Here is a 13,760-nt window from a genome sequence, read left to right as displayed (position 1 = left end):
ACGCAACAGTAAATACGCTGGTTGGCGTTCCTTTTCTTCCGCTATATGAGGTTAGTTATGTCTATCTTGCTGTCTTTCTTCCATTCCAATCTGCTGCTAATATTTTGGTTCTCGGGATCTAATTTCAGTTTTTTTACGCAATCACAAGAGCTTGTATTATGCAGAAGTAGGAGTACAGTTGCAGTGATTGTGTCAATGCGGGCAATATTATCTTTTGAAAAAATTGGTTCTGTAGTATCGAAAGATCGCGACTTCCGTAAAATAGTACTGAAAAATATCAGCCCCGTAAAACACCACTGAAAGGCGAAGACATGAACTGAAAATACCAAGACATAAACTGAAAATACCAATCTGTTAGATTTCAGCATTAGCTCTATTAACTTGAATTAAAAGGCTCCCAATCCGGTACCTGATGACTAAAAACATAAGAAACAAGCACATGACCTCAACTGATAGCATTTCAACACAAGCTCATTGTACAAGTCACCACATGCACTAAATATTGACTAAACACATGAAAAATATTATTCTGGTTCAACACATGGACTAATATTGACCAACGCGTAACATAGTGACTAATGAAACACATACTAGTGCAATAGCCAACTTAGTGCTCTGGTCCAACACATGCAAAACAACACATGCTCAAAATAGGTTCAATACATGACTTTTCCATACAGTAATAGTTCAATGAAATGATTCAGGATCACACTAGCCTAGTTTATGATGACCCTCCTAGTAATGCCTCCTGGTGATATATCCAGTTGTTCTGCTATTCCTCTTGTTATTGGTCCACCCACTGGTGTGCCTGGTGGTCTTGTTGGTGTTTCTACAGAAGCTGCCATCCTTCTTGTTGTTGGTGAAACAGGGATAGGACGAGCTAGGGTTTTAGTCTTACCCACTTGCAGGGACGGATGGGTAGTGTCGCAGGTGGTGGGGAGGGGTGGCGCCGCTGGTGGGAGGGTGACGGGCTTGTGCAAGGGGAGGGTGATGAGTCACGGGTGTGTGGTTGACCGACCGCCTGGGACTTGATTTTCTTTTAGTCCTCAACCTAAGGGTAGCAAGGTCATTTCATGTTCGCGTTATGTGCTGAAAAGTATCCAAAATAAGTTTTCGGTGAAAAAAATATGCACCTTTCAGTGGTATTTTACGGGGGCTGATATCTTTCAGTGATATTTTACGGAAGTCGCGATCTTTCAATGCTACAAAACTAATTTTCCCTTATTTTCCACACCTGTTAACACTGCTAGGGGGTAGCACCGGAATTGGCATGAATAGAAGAGAAAAATAGAAGTAATGATGAGATCATTTCCCCATCAAATAAAGTCCAAGATGAGATTTATGTTAGTGGTCAAGATGAGATTAAAAGACTATATCCCCAAATCCAGATTACTCATCCTTCTCCTCAATACTAAAAAAAAAATATCATTTTGGTGATAAGAGGTGCTATTGATCCGATCCCATTACAAAAAAAGAAATTTGGTGATCACCAAACACACCTCCCTCGCCTAAATGAAGGGGATTCATCCTTCTACTCTATTCATGGTGCTGTTTAATCTGCTGCAACACTAGTTAAAAAAATACAAAAAATATTATTGGTGAGGGAAAGAAAAAATATATTGGTGACTGAGGATAAATAACCCATCTTGAGTCGTGTCTAGAACACACGAATTCACATGATTTGGGCCTTGTTTAGTTCCCAATTTGGGAGTGGCAAAATTGGCATTTTGCCATAAATGCGCAACTGCAGCGTTTCGTTTGTATTTGTGAATTATTGTCCAAATATTGACTAATTAGGCTTAAAAGATTCGTCTCGCAAAGTACAACAAAACTGTGCAATTAGTTTTTTATTTCATCTACATTTAGTACTCCATGCATGTACCGCAAGTTTGATGTGATGGAGAATCTTCTTCTTGCATAGTGTCAAAGTTGGGAGTTTGGAGGAAACTAAACATGACCTTGGTGGAGATATTCTTTACAATTTTGGTCTGCAGTTTTTGCGTCCCATCAATTTTGAGCATTTTACTATGAATGTGCTTTACTCCCTCTGTCCCCTATTAAGTGTCGCTCGGAAACTATGTTTCCCTCACAATCCCGGTTCCCAAGCGACAGTTAAATCGGGAGGGAGGACATGGTGCTATCCTCTGTCATACACGTTCCCCTTGAGTGTCATTCCTCAGCCGTCGGATCCGACGATCAGACGGTGCAGAATACCACTTGGAAGGTGGAACGCACCGCGCCTCGTCGCCCACACCGGCGCGGCGGCAAGGGTCGCGGGCTCGCGGCCGGGCTTCATTAAACCCACCCACCCCTTGCCTCGGCCATCTCTCTCTCCCTCTCTCTCTCTCTCTCTCTACGCGCGCAGGGCCAATGCCGTTCCTGAGCCCCCTGGGCGGCGGCGACGCCGACGACTTCTACTTCGGCTACGACGCCGGGTACCACCGCAGCGGCGGTGCGGGCAAGAGCGCCAAGAAGGACAAGGAGAAGGAGAAGGAGAAGGGCTTCCTCTCCTGCCTCCCCTGCTTCGTCCCCTGCTGTAACTAACTAACCCCTCTTTCTTGGCTTCAATCTCCGCGTTCCTGATTCTCCCCATGGATTCTTGGCCTCGAATCCTTCCCCGTCTTCTTGCTGTTTCTTTCTGTCGAATAAAATTAATCTTTGATTCGCCGTCTTGCTTTCCCATGGTCGCCAGCGCCCGGCGCCGTAGACCCGATGGCGCACCGTCGCCTTCTGTCGTCGGACTCCAGCGACAGCGACAGCGCGGCCGCCATGGACATCACCGCCGACCTCGCCCGCCTCCGCGCGCGCTACTCCCGCCTGGCCGCCGGCCCGCCCGTCCGCCCCCGCGACGTCCCCGGCCTGGTGGCGCGCCCCGACGACCCGCCGCTGGCCGTGTCCGCACTCTCCTGGCTCGGCGGGGACCTCCGCCCGTCCTGCATGCTCCTGGCTTTGCTGCCGGCGCTGTTCCCGTCCCTCCCGTCCCGCACCAGCCACGCACTCTCCGCCGCCGCCCGCCGCCTCAGCGCCCGCGAGGCCGCGCTGGACGGCGAGGTGGCCGAGTACCAGTCCACCTACGCCATGAAGCTTGCGTGCGAGAAGACCAAGGACGGCGTCGCCGAGACGGCCGCCGAGGAGATGTGCAAGATGGCGCGCGCCGCCCGGCGGGCGGACAAGCTGCGGTGGCGCGCCGTCGAGGTCGCCGTCAAGGAGGTGCTAGAGCCGGCGCAGGCCAGGGAGTTCCTCAAGGCCGTCGAGGACGTGTCGGGCAAGGTAGCGCGGCACGGCACCCGCTGGCACGCGCGCGCCGGGACGCTCACGGTGCCCGTCGAGGCGTTCGAGCGCGTGCGCGCCAACGCCAGGGTGGCGACGGACGATGCCTGGTGAGGTGAGCTCTGACTCAATGATGATCGCTTCAGGCAGCCACCTTCTTCTGCAGAACTCACCTTGCTCTGATCATGGATTCGTACGTCAGTGAGAACTAGAATGTTTCCTGCTTACGATGTCTCGGTTTGCATCAGATAGGACGATCAAATGTACCTTGGCATGGTCTCATTAGAATGTTAACTGGATATACTCCTCGCTCTGGGAATATGAAATGCTTTAGTTGCTTCAGATATGTTCAGTAATTTATTTCTGTACTTCTGAGGATGCAGTTTTGAGTTTTGCATCGTTAGCTATCGCAAATTCATCAATGAATAGTGCCGGTTGCTGAACCTCTTTGGAGGAGCATGTCAAGGTTCTGACATGGTTCTTTTACAATCAAAACTTTTCTGCAGTCGATTCTGAATCCGTTCTACTCTACGTTTATTTGTTGGAACCAGCTACTCGTTCTTGGCACAAAAATGTGGGACATAATGCCTGGTATTTTGGTTGCTCAGTTCATGGAGTATATGACTGGGCACTAACAACACATTGGTGGCTTCGGGTAATGTTTGGCCATTTATTTCTGCATTTCATATTTGCTTATCATCACGGCCCCTGGATAGGCTGTCTAGTGTTGCTAAACCACTCTGGAGGAATGCAACATGGCTGTCCTGGCAACCATAAGTTGTGTTTTCCTGCCTTGCCGTACGTGGTTTTAAGACTGAAGATTCAGATGCAGCGTGGATCAGGATTTCTCACAATAATGCTAAGGTAGCTTGCTTTTAATGCAAATTCTGGATATTTCTCACGTAAATATGTGCAGAGGGATGACACAAAATGTGAAACTTTTACGAGACCCATTCTGCTTGCAGATGAAGATGATTTGTTTTTTAGCAAAAAAAAAAGGTATGATCAGAAGCTAATTTCGTTTTCCAAGAGAGCTGTCTGTCGATCGAAAGGCGAGGAGACCGAGAACATCACGAACATCACGAATTACGTTTGGATACCACCTACTAAAATTTAGCATTTATCACATCGAATATTTGATACTAATTAGGAGCATTAAACATATACTAATTACAAAACTAATTACACAGATGGAGTCTAATTCACGAGACGAATCTATTAAGCCTAATTAGTCCATGATTTGACAAAATGGTGCTACAGTAACCATTTGCTAATGATGGATTAATTAGGCTTAATAGATTTGTCTCGCGAATTAGCCCAGGGGTTCTGCAATTAGTTTTATAATCAGCTCATGTTTAGTCCTTCTAATTAGCATATGAATATTTGATGTGACACTGCTAAAGTTTAGCACCTAGTATCCAAACACCCCCTGAATCTACCCATGTGTTGCACACATACAGTGCGATTTTGTTCTAATGACAGGAGTCTTTTAGGGGTGTTTGGCTCAAGGGAGCTAAAGTTTAGCCCTGTCACATCGGATGTTTAAATACTAATTATGAGTATTAATATAGTCTAATTACAAAAACTAATTACACAGATGGAGTCTAATTCGTGAGACGAATCTTTTAAGCTTAATTAGTCCATGATTTGACAATGTGGTGCTACAGTAACCATTTGCTAATCATGGATTAATTAGGCTTAATAGATTTATCTCGCGAATTAGCTTGAATTCTGCAATTAGTTTTATAATTAGCTATTATTTAGTTCTCCTAATTAGCATCCGAACATCTGATGTAACGTGGTTAAATTTTAACCCCTAGTATCCCAACACCGTTAAACCAGTAGATGAGATCCGTATGCTATATTTTCTGTTTGCCAAACACAACCGTGTGGTATGTAAGCCATAATGTCGTTTTTCCTCCTCCGGTATCACACGAGTAAAAACCACTTATGATTCTGGAGCATCTTGGGCCCAGGCCCATATCATATTTTATCAGTGTCCTACAAACAGTCAAAGAACAGTGATGGGCTGTTACACACGAGTAAAAACCACTTATGACCAACTAACTGTGTCACTGTGATGTCATCTTCAATATAGTCATGGTCAGATATTGTTAGAGATGAAATTGGCACTGGATCATCATCTAGGCATCTACCACGAGATCCAGCCTGGTCAGATGCAAAAACACACTTTTGGATTTCAAAGACAATTCAGTTCCATAACGAAAACAAGAGTTATGTTTGTTTCAAATTTCAAAATTATCTAACGTGGCTTCGGCAGCATATGAATGGCCCTCAGACCAATGACGCAAGCAACAAAGCGCCACATCAACGACGTTAGCAGCCATCAGGGTTACTTGCAACGCCAGAAAAAACCTACAAATACCAGGTCACACGCTTCCAGGGAGTTACTAGTCACGTCTGCAACGAATGACTCAGGCAAACTGGAAAATTATCTTGAGTTTGATTTAAACTCAACTAAATTTCTGACCGAAATAACGTACACACAAGTATAACTTAACGCCGTTTCATCTTTTCTCTCTCTAAATCGATAACATAGTAACATCTGTTTTTGGACAACAATACGCCGATGTTGGGCTGCTTGCTCTCCCAGCTCCCAACTGCAGAGGGCAGCAGCGTGCCAACAACGGGCATACATTTACACTGGTATACAACATAAATTAAGATACGTTATCATTTGGCTATATATGTTAAATATAGGCCAATAACAAGACATGCCACTAACTGAAAGGGTGAAATGCTATCCTGATGCTATGGAAACCTCCAGTTCAGGTTTCCACTTATTCAGAAAATGTCACGCTGGAAGTGCCCTGGAATCGAGCTGCCTTGCTGCGCTTGCCTGAGATGCATGGACAAGGCATAGTTGTTAACCTGCAAAAGAGAAAGAAGAGGACACAAGGAAAGCATAAGTTTCTTCGGCACCTCAAGGAGAAAGGATTGACGAAAAAAAAAGAAGAACAACGAAGCTGTTGTACCTCAAGGCTTCTAACTTGTTCCTGATACTGAACAACCAACTGCTTCAGCTGCTGAAGCTCCTGGCTTCTCTCATCTTGCTCCTTTTGGCGCTCATGCTGTATTGCAACTGCTTTCTTCAGAATAGCGTTCTCCCTAATAACAGCTTCAAATTGTTCCTTGTAAACCGAATTTTCCTGTTTAAAGGCAAGAACATCAACTCACGTTGGATACAAGCTTTACTGCCTTTTAACATAACAATATATAAACCAAAAGAAAGCAAAAATAAACCAGCATAATGCAGTTCAATTAATTGCAACGTATGCACCTTGAATAAGTAAAATTGATCAATCAGTAAATATTTATATGAGAATGAGCTCTGAATACCCAATTCTATGGTGGCTCAGATTGTTTTAGGGTCTGCTGATTCTGAGAAGTGATTCTCTGAAATGAATTCAGGAGCTGGGAGCTGAAAAAATAGCTTCCTCCTGATTCACTTCTCGAAAAAAAAATCTCCATAAAGTTAATCATAGAGAATCACTTTCAGCCACAGAATCACTTCTCTCTAAGAGTTAGCTCCCACTGAGAATCTACCAAACAGGCCCTTAAACTTGGCCCTTGCGCACACTGGAATATTTGAAAAATAGTTGGTGTAATGATGGATCAAGTTTGCATTCTTTTCACCAAAAAGTTTGAAACAAAAGATTTGGATATGCACTCAGTTTCTTTGTCACATTAACATGTATATCACTCGGTATAATGCTTGCAGGAATGGCCCCTTGTGCAAGGCACAAAAACTATCACATTGAAATGGAACAGGTTCCTGACTAGGAATTACTAATCTATTATAATAAGGAACCATGATAGGACATCCAATGCGAAAAAAATGTGAACTAAAGGAGCTGCTAGTGTGGAAGACTACACTTAAGGAAGGAGTTCACCCTTATCAGAAAAGAAAGAACAAACTATAATAAGATTATAACATACTGTGTTTGCGGGGAAAAGATTATATCATGCATGTATTTGCAAACATTTCAGGATGCCAGTCACTTGCACATTAATGACCTTGCTGCAAAGTGGTTTGATAGCATGCCAGCTCTTCTGGCCTTTACCTCATTCATTCATCCAGATAATTCAAAACACGTGCTGAAAAAAAAAGACAAACTATGCAGTAACCAGAAATTGAAGTTTTAGAAACTCCAGCCAACTTTTGCAATTCATGCTGAGCACCAACGAAAGGCAACGAGCAGGGACAGGTGCATCACCATCAATGACAAAGATTGCTCGAGAACAAGGAAGGGAACTCAGCTACCTTCTGGAAATTTTGAAGTGCTTCTGCACCAATACGAGAGGTCATGGCCCTCTCAAAAACCTCCAGTACTCCGGAAGCACGAGCCTTTGCATCATCCGTGTTGGAGGCACTCATCATCTCCTTCACAAGAACCTCAGACCATTGAGTGCTGCTTGACGGAAGGTTTTCTGCCCAAGGAACACTATCTACAGGTGCAGCAACCACATTGTCAACCAAAATATCTATAACATAAAACAAACTATTAACCCAGACTCCCAGAGTACCACAAAAGGGTAATTCTCAAATCAAAACAAGAATAAATGGATATACAATACATTTAGGGGGAACAGATCTGAACAAACATTTATCTTGATACATTTGTCTAATACTGGAATTGAAGAGATTGATATTGTTTAACATTAAAGCAGATAAATATGCAAGGTATTGATACATAGTACACAATTTCAAATATTTCCAAGTTTATTCATTCGACTTGTTCACTGGACAAGTAGACGATTTACTTTTTCAAGTAGGTTGGAAGCTAAAAGAAAATTCTAATCAGCATACAAAAAGCACTGTGTAAAGCATATACTCTGGTTAGAGATGGCAACGGGCATAAATCTGCTGGGTTTTGCCATCCCAAACCCATGCCCGCAAATACAAAACCTGCCCATTAAAAAACCCATGACCTGTTACGGGTTTAATTTTATGCCCAAACCCATGCCCATCGGGTACTCACGGGTCGCCCGTGGGTACCAAAGCAAGCAAAAAAAATTGTCATATACATATATATGTTCACAATTCAACAAGCAAAAAAATTGTTATATACATATATATGTTCACAATTCAATATATATGCATGCAATATTGATGTAAATCAATGGAAGTATAGTAAGAGAAGATATATGAGTTATCCAATCATAACACCACATGTTAACAAAGCACTTCAGGTTAGTGACACAAATGCATAGTATAGATCTTAAACTACCTAAGTTCAGTGTTTAACAATTCAAGTCACGACAAGAAGTAGCGCATGCATTTAAGAGTTGGGCTTTGGCCATCAAAATTGAGGTGTGCGCTAAGAACATGGGCTTATTTGATATATATGGCCGGGTCTAAAAAACCCATGGGTTCACAGGTTCGGGTTTTATGTTCCCAAACCCACGCCCGCGAACCTGATGGGTCTCACTTTTTGCCCATTAATAAACCCACGGGTAGAAAAATTGACCCATGCCCATGCCCTAATGGAGTATAAACCCATCGGGTTTCGGGTTTCGGGCACCCATTGCCATCTCTAACTCTGGTCCTTGGGTAAATCATTTGGCTTTAGAGTCACACAATCACAGGGTAAGATGTTATGTCATTAAAGCTAAAAAACAATACAATTGATAAGAGATAGCAAACGAGTTTATTTCAAGTGCCAAACATATTCATTGAACGTGGAGCAATGAAACCAGACGATAAAGAGCCTAAAGGTTCAGAAAAAAATAGACAGCCAAAAGAAGTAATTGTTAATCATGACAAGAATGAATGCGACAGACATCAAAAGGTTACCTTCTGCAGGAACTTGATCCTCAGTAGTCATCCCGTTGGGAGATTGGTACCCATTAGCTGCATCACATTCGGCAGATTGTGCATGGAAATTAAGCAAGTACTTTGTTGCTAAATCAAAATCATTTCCACCCTCTTCCAGAGCCTTCTCAATAAACTGAAATAACATAAGCTTGCATGAGGCCTCAAGTTGTGGATAAGTCTACAGCCATGCCAGCATGGCATGATACGGTTATACTTATCATTGAAAGCAAATAATATGTTGGGGAAGGACTCCATAATTAAATGGGGTGAAAACAAGTTACGTGGACAAATTAGGATATGACATCAAGTAATGAGGTAAGCCAGACATCATGCACAAACGGCCAAGAAAAGGCCATTTTGGTTCCTTGGGCATCAAGCCATTAGGGTTTCCAGTTTCATGTTTTCTTTTAGTAACAGGCTAACGGCCAACTACTTGCATGCCATAATCCAGTTGATGCACCGGGTTGCTAGAAGACTGGCTAATTATCATGCAAACTAATGGAGGCAAACAATAAATACGTATGAAAAGGTGATGCAGCATCCAAACAAATTAGGGGGTGTTTGGTTCCACGGACTAAAGTTTAGTCCCTATCACATCGAATGTTTAGATACTAATTAGGAGTATTAAACATAGACTAATTACAAAACTAATTGCACAGATGGAGGCTAATTCGCGAGACCAATCTATTAAGCCTAATTAATTCATGATTAGCACATATTTACTGTAGCATCACATTGTGAAATCATGGACTAATTAGGCTTAATAGATTTGTCTCGCGAATCCATCTGTGCAATTGGTTTTATAATTAGCTCATATTTAGTCCTAATCAGTATCTAAACATTCGATGTGACAGGGACTAAACTTTAGTCCGTGGAACCAAACACCCCTTTAGAATGCAGCACAACCGATTTCTATCTCAGAGGCTGTGCAGAAGGCATGAGCTGAATCAAAGCAAAATAGACAATCATAGTCGTGGCATTCTCGTCCACCAGAAACCAACAAAATAACATCCAGCAACTAATATTTGATCCACAAACTTCAAGGAGAAACCCTGGATAATTCCAAGATGCATAAAAGTGCTCATGCAGCCACAATTGTAGGCATAATTCAAGGTTTCTTCAGAGCTAACCCATACCGCCATAGTAATCAGCATAATATGCGCAGCTAAAATGCCAGAAACCACTCCAAACGCAGGGACAACCGAACAAACGATCCTAGGTCCCTACAAATCAATTCAAACGTATGACAGACCTTAGGACCCACCGCTGGCACACCGCGGATGCGCAAGTAGCCTTGGCAGCAACGAGCACGGTGGCCGCTCAGGTTGATCCTTGCGCTGCGGCAACGGCAAAAGCTAGTACTCTAACGGGGACGATAAGTTACCATTTGAGGAGCCGCAACGTGGAGCATAGCATGGACGACATCGGACGGATCGAATTACCTCGAGGCTCACAGAGGGGAACCTGGCGTGGATCGCGGCCACGAGTGCCGGGTCGCCGCTCCCACCGCCTCGCGGCCGTGGCGGCGATGGGCTCCCGCCGCCGCCGCCGGCGCGGAAGCGGGCGCGCTTGGAGGGCGGAGGGGTGCCCGCGTGCGGGGAGTGCTGCTGCTCCTCGAAGAAGGAGGAGGCCCGCTTCCCGCACACCGCCGCGGACATGCTGCCCGCGCCGCCGCTCTCTGCCGCTCCCTCCCGAGGTGGATGAGGATGCGTGCTAGGATTAGGGTTTCGTGGAAGGGAGAGGGGGCGGTGGCGGCGCGGATGCGGGGAAGGGATGGGTGCGGGTGGATGGAAAGGAAGGCTGTTTGTAGACGAGACGAGGAAACAGGTGAAATGGGGAAGGGCACGTTCGGTAACTAATTTTCAGCGGCTCACCGTTAGGATGACAATCGGGTGGGTCTGTACCCGAGATCCGTAGGTTTCAGACCCAACGCGGACATGACAGGTCTAGAATTCCCTCTGCGGGTCTTGGCTTCAGGACCCGACACATGGTGGATGCGGGATCAGATTAAAATTTTGGCCCACAAAGCACAACTGTTATCGCACCGGCCTACCTATCACTCACCCGCACCGGCCCACACCTCCCCCGCACGGCCTCCTCCACACCTCTAGCCTAGCAGCCCTCCACCCCCTTCTCCTTTCTCACCCGCTTCCCGTGACCCTAGCGGCCTCCACCCCATCCCCACTCCCCAGCTGCAGCGGCAACTGCCGCGCCACCCCCTGCCCCGCACGGGCGACACAGCTACACCCTTCATTGCAGGTCTTAGCCGCCCGTGCCCCTCGGCCCCTTCACCCGCGGTGATGGTGGCGTGGACCCCTGCAACACGGCAACGGCAGCGGGACCCCGCGGGCGGCGCCTGGGATCCTGACGGGTAACGCCGGCGACGGGGTGCACGGCACCCATGGGCTGACAGGCAACGCTGGCGAGGCGACGACAACAGCATGGGCCTCGCGTGTGGCATCCGACCTCCTGCGGCTCATGGCCTCGTGGTCGCCTTCGTTGACGGCTCGGGTGTCGGGGACCTGCCCGATTTTGGGCACCGCAGGTTTCGGGGTCGGGGCAACATTTCCACTCGAATTGGGTTTTGGGTTCAGGGCGGGTTTACTATTCGGGTTTCGAGGACGGGTCAGTGGAAGCTTCACCCGGCCCTGACCTGCCCCGTTGCCATCCCTAGTCACCGTTGCGTTGCGTGATGCGGCCGTGTTGCTGTTGCTTCCCACGGCGTCAAAGTTCAAACCAAAGCCATGGGAAGGCGAAGACTTTGGCCCCGGCCTGACCCCGGTTCGCCGTCGTCATAATATATTTGGCTAGCTAATATCTATAGTTATATCGCTGAAAGGATTGCACGCTTACGGGAGCCTCTTCGTAGTTTCACCTATGCTGTTGTGCCGCGTGTTCGCTTATGATCGGTGTACGACAGACATCGTTGACGCGTGGGCAGTAGGCGCATGACTGTCGATGTGGTGTGGCCCAACCTGGCTAGTCGTGTGCACGTTACACGCGCAGGGCTGAAAGGATTGCACGCTTACGGAAGCCTCTCCTAATTTCACCTATGCTGTTGTGCTGCGTGTTCGCTTATGATCGGCATACGACAGACGTCATCGACGCGTGTGCAGTGGGTGCATGGCTATCGATGTGGTGTGGCCCAACCTGGCCACACGCGTCCACATTACGCGCGGAGGGCTGAAAGGATTGCATGCTTACGGGAGCCTCTCCTAGTTTTACCTGTGTTGTTGTGCTGCGTGTTCGTTTATGATCAGCGTACGACAGACGTCGTCGACGCGTGGGCAGTGGGTGCATGGCTATCGATGTGGTGTGTCTCAACCCGGCCAGTCATGTGCACATTACGCACGAAGGCTTCAACGCATCGTTCTTGCCTCGCCAAAATTTTTCCCTTGCCTCGCTCACCATCATCGCCCTTGCCGTCCCCACCTTAACCTAGCCGTTACCTAGCCCCCTTCCCCGTCCCCCGCTCCCTGCCCATCATACTGTGCGGAATGAATGGTGGCGGCGACAGCGATACATCTGCCTCCACCTGCCTCACAGTCCACCTCTGCCGCCCGCGTGTGCCACGATCGACCTTAGCAGGTGCCTGATGTCATCTTCAGCTTGTGCTCTTCTGTGCTTTCCCCTAGCTGTCGTGATGAGAGTTCCAGCAGGTAAGCACACGTTCACATTGTTTCATCAATTATTTAATTTGGGTGGATTATTTAGGATTAAGAAAGGTGCCACCAATTTTGCATCTGCTCCTTGATTTCATTTTTTTTCATTCAAATTTACGATCATTATTGATGGTGATTATGTGGCCCGTGTTCTTGAGGGGTGTGTTCTGAACTCACCACCTCTTTTAGTGCTATGGGAAAAACAATTAAGCGGGTTGATGTGATGATAGGATCGAATTGTATATGTTCCGTTCCCTTATGCTCCCGATGTTATCTTGTGCATGTATTACTTCCCATAGTAATATGTTAATTTTATCTAATACTTTCCTTCATCGAAGGGACCAGCTGCATGCAGCGAATTGTAGGATTGCTTTTTCAGTTTTTCGTCATCGGTATTTTTGCTCTGTCAAATGTATATGCTGCTGACATGTGCATTTGTTATGTAATATTGTCGAGATATACACATAACACACTATACATTGCACTTTGTTTTGCAACATTCTTAAGCAACCTTTCAGAAAATTATGTCATCATTGAAAATGGTTGCAAAAGGATCACTAAGTAGAGAACTCACATTCCATACACCCCCTTTTGTCCCGGTTTAAAATTGACCCAGGACAAAAGGGAGCACGCCACGGTAGGCTGAAATGGGGCGGAGCTTTAGTGCCGGTTGTAACAACTAGTTCCCAACCACTGACGGCGTCCCCTTTTGTCCCGGTTGGAACCTCCAACCAGGACAAAAGCGCAACCCTTTTGTCCCGGTTGACTCCCGGTTGGTAATTCCAACCGGGATAAAGGGTTGCGCTTTTGTCCCGATTGGCGGTTCCAACCGGGAGTAAACTTCAACCGGGACAAAAGGTATTCCTTTTTATCCCGGTTGGAATTTTAAATCGGGATAAAAAATCATCCCCCATTAAATCCCAAGATAGAGGCCTTTCTTCCTCTTCCAGCCCGAGCCAGTCCACTCCACAGAGACAGAGAGCTTCACC

At 46.2% G+C, this 13,760-nt stretch overlaps 2 protein-coding genes across 3 annotated transcripts; one reads left to right on the top strand and one right to left on the bottom strand.

Annotated features, from left to right (window-relative positions):
* Window positions 1–2,130: 2,130 nt before the first annotated feature.
* On the top strand, window positions 2,131–3,612 carry LOC117846601 (uncharacterized). Its single transcript, XM_034727825.2, has 2 exons — window positions 2,131–2,536; window positions 2,693–3,612. The coding sequence occupies exons 1-2, from the start codon at window positions 2,371–2,373 to the stop codon at window positions 3,382–3,384; spliced, it is 858 nt and encodes a 285-aa protein (XP_034583716.1). The 5' UTR covers window positions 2,131–2,370; the 3' UTR covers window positions 3,385–3,612.
* Window positions 3,613–5,783: 2,171 nt separating this feature from the next.
* LOC117845308 (uncharacterized) lies at window positions 5,784–10,934 on the bottom strand. 2 transcript variants are annotated; one of them, XM_034726303.2, is made up of 5 exons: window positions 10,552–10,934; window positions 9,089–9,242; window positions 7,556–7,776; window positions 6,267–6,440; window positions 5,784–6,162 (listed from the first exon to the last, which is right to left on the bottom strand). In XM_034726303.2, exons 1-5 carry the CDS (start codon window positions 10,765–10,767, stop codon window positions 6,076–6,078), a joined length of 852 nt encoding a protein of 283 aa, XP_034582194.1. In that variant the 5' UTR covers window positions 10,768–10,934; the 3' UTR covers window positions 5,784–6,075. The 2 variants fall into 2 exon arrangements, with proteins under 2 accessions (XP_034582194.1, XP_034582195.1); XM_034726304.2 differs by having other exon boundaries at window positions 7,556–7,740; window positions 10,552–10,928.
* Between the last annotated feature and the right edge of the window lie 2,826 nt (window positions 10,935–13,760).

Source organism: Setaria viridis, chromosome 2 (assembly GCF_005286985.2).
Source record: "Setaria viridis chromosome 2, Setaria_viridis_v4.0, whole genome shotgun sequence".
NCBI classification, from domain to species: Eukaryota; Viridiplantae; Streptophyta; class Magnoliopsida; order Poales; family Poaceae; genus Setaria; species Setaria viridis.
This window is presented reverse-complemented; position numbering and strand designations above follow the sequence as displayed.

Coding starts and splice junctions, on each gene's coding strand:
- LOC117845308 (XM_034726303.2), bottom strand. CDS start 10,767: ATGTCCGCGGCGGTGTGCGGGAAGCGGGCCTCCTCCTTCTTCGAGGAG. Junction 9,243..10,551: donor TCCCCTCTGTGAGCCTCGAG/GTAATTCGATCC, acceptor ATGTTATTTCAG/TTTATTGAGAAGGCTCTGGA. Junction 6,163..6,266: donor AACAAGTTAGAAGCCTTGAG/GTACAACAGCTT, acceptor TCTCTTTTGCAG/GTTAACAACTATGCCTTGTC.
- LOC117846601 (XM_034727825.2), top strand. CDS start 2,371: ATGCCGTTCCTGAGCCCCCTGGGCGGCGGCGACGCCGACGACTTCTAC. Junction 2,537..2,692: donor CCCCTGCTTCGTCCCCTGCT/GTAACTAACTAA, acceptor CATGGTCGCCAG/CGCCCGGCGCCGTAGACCCG.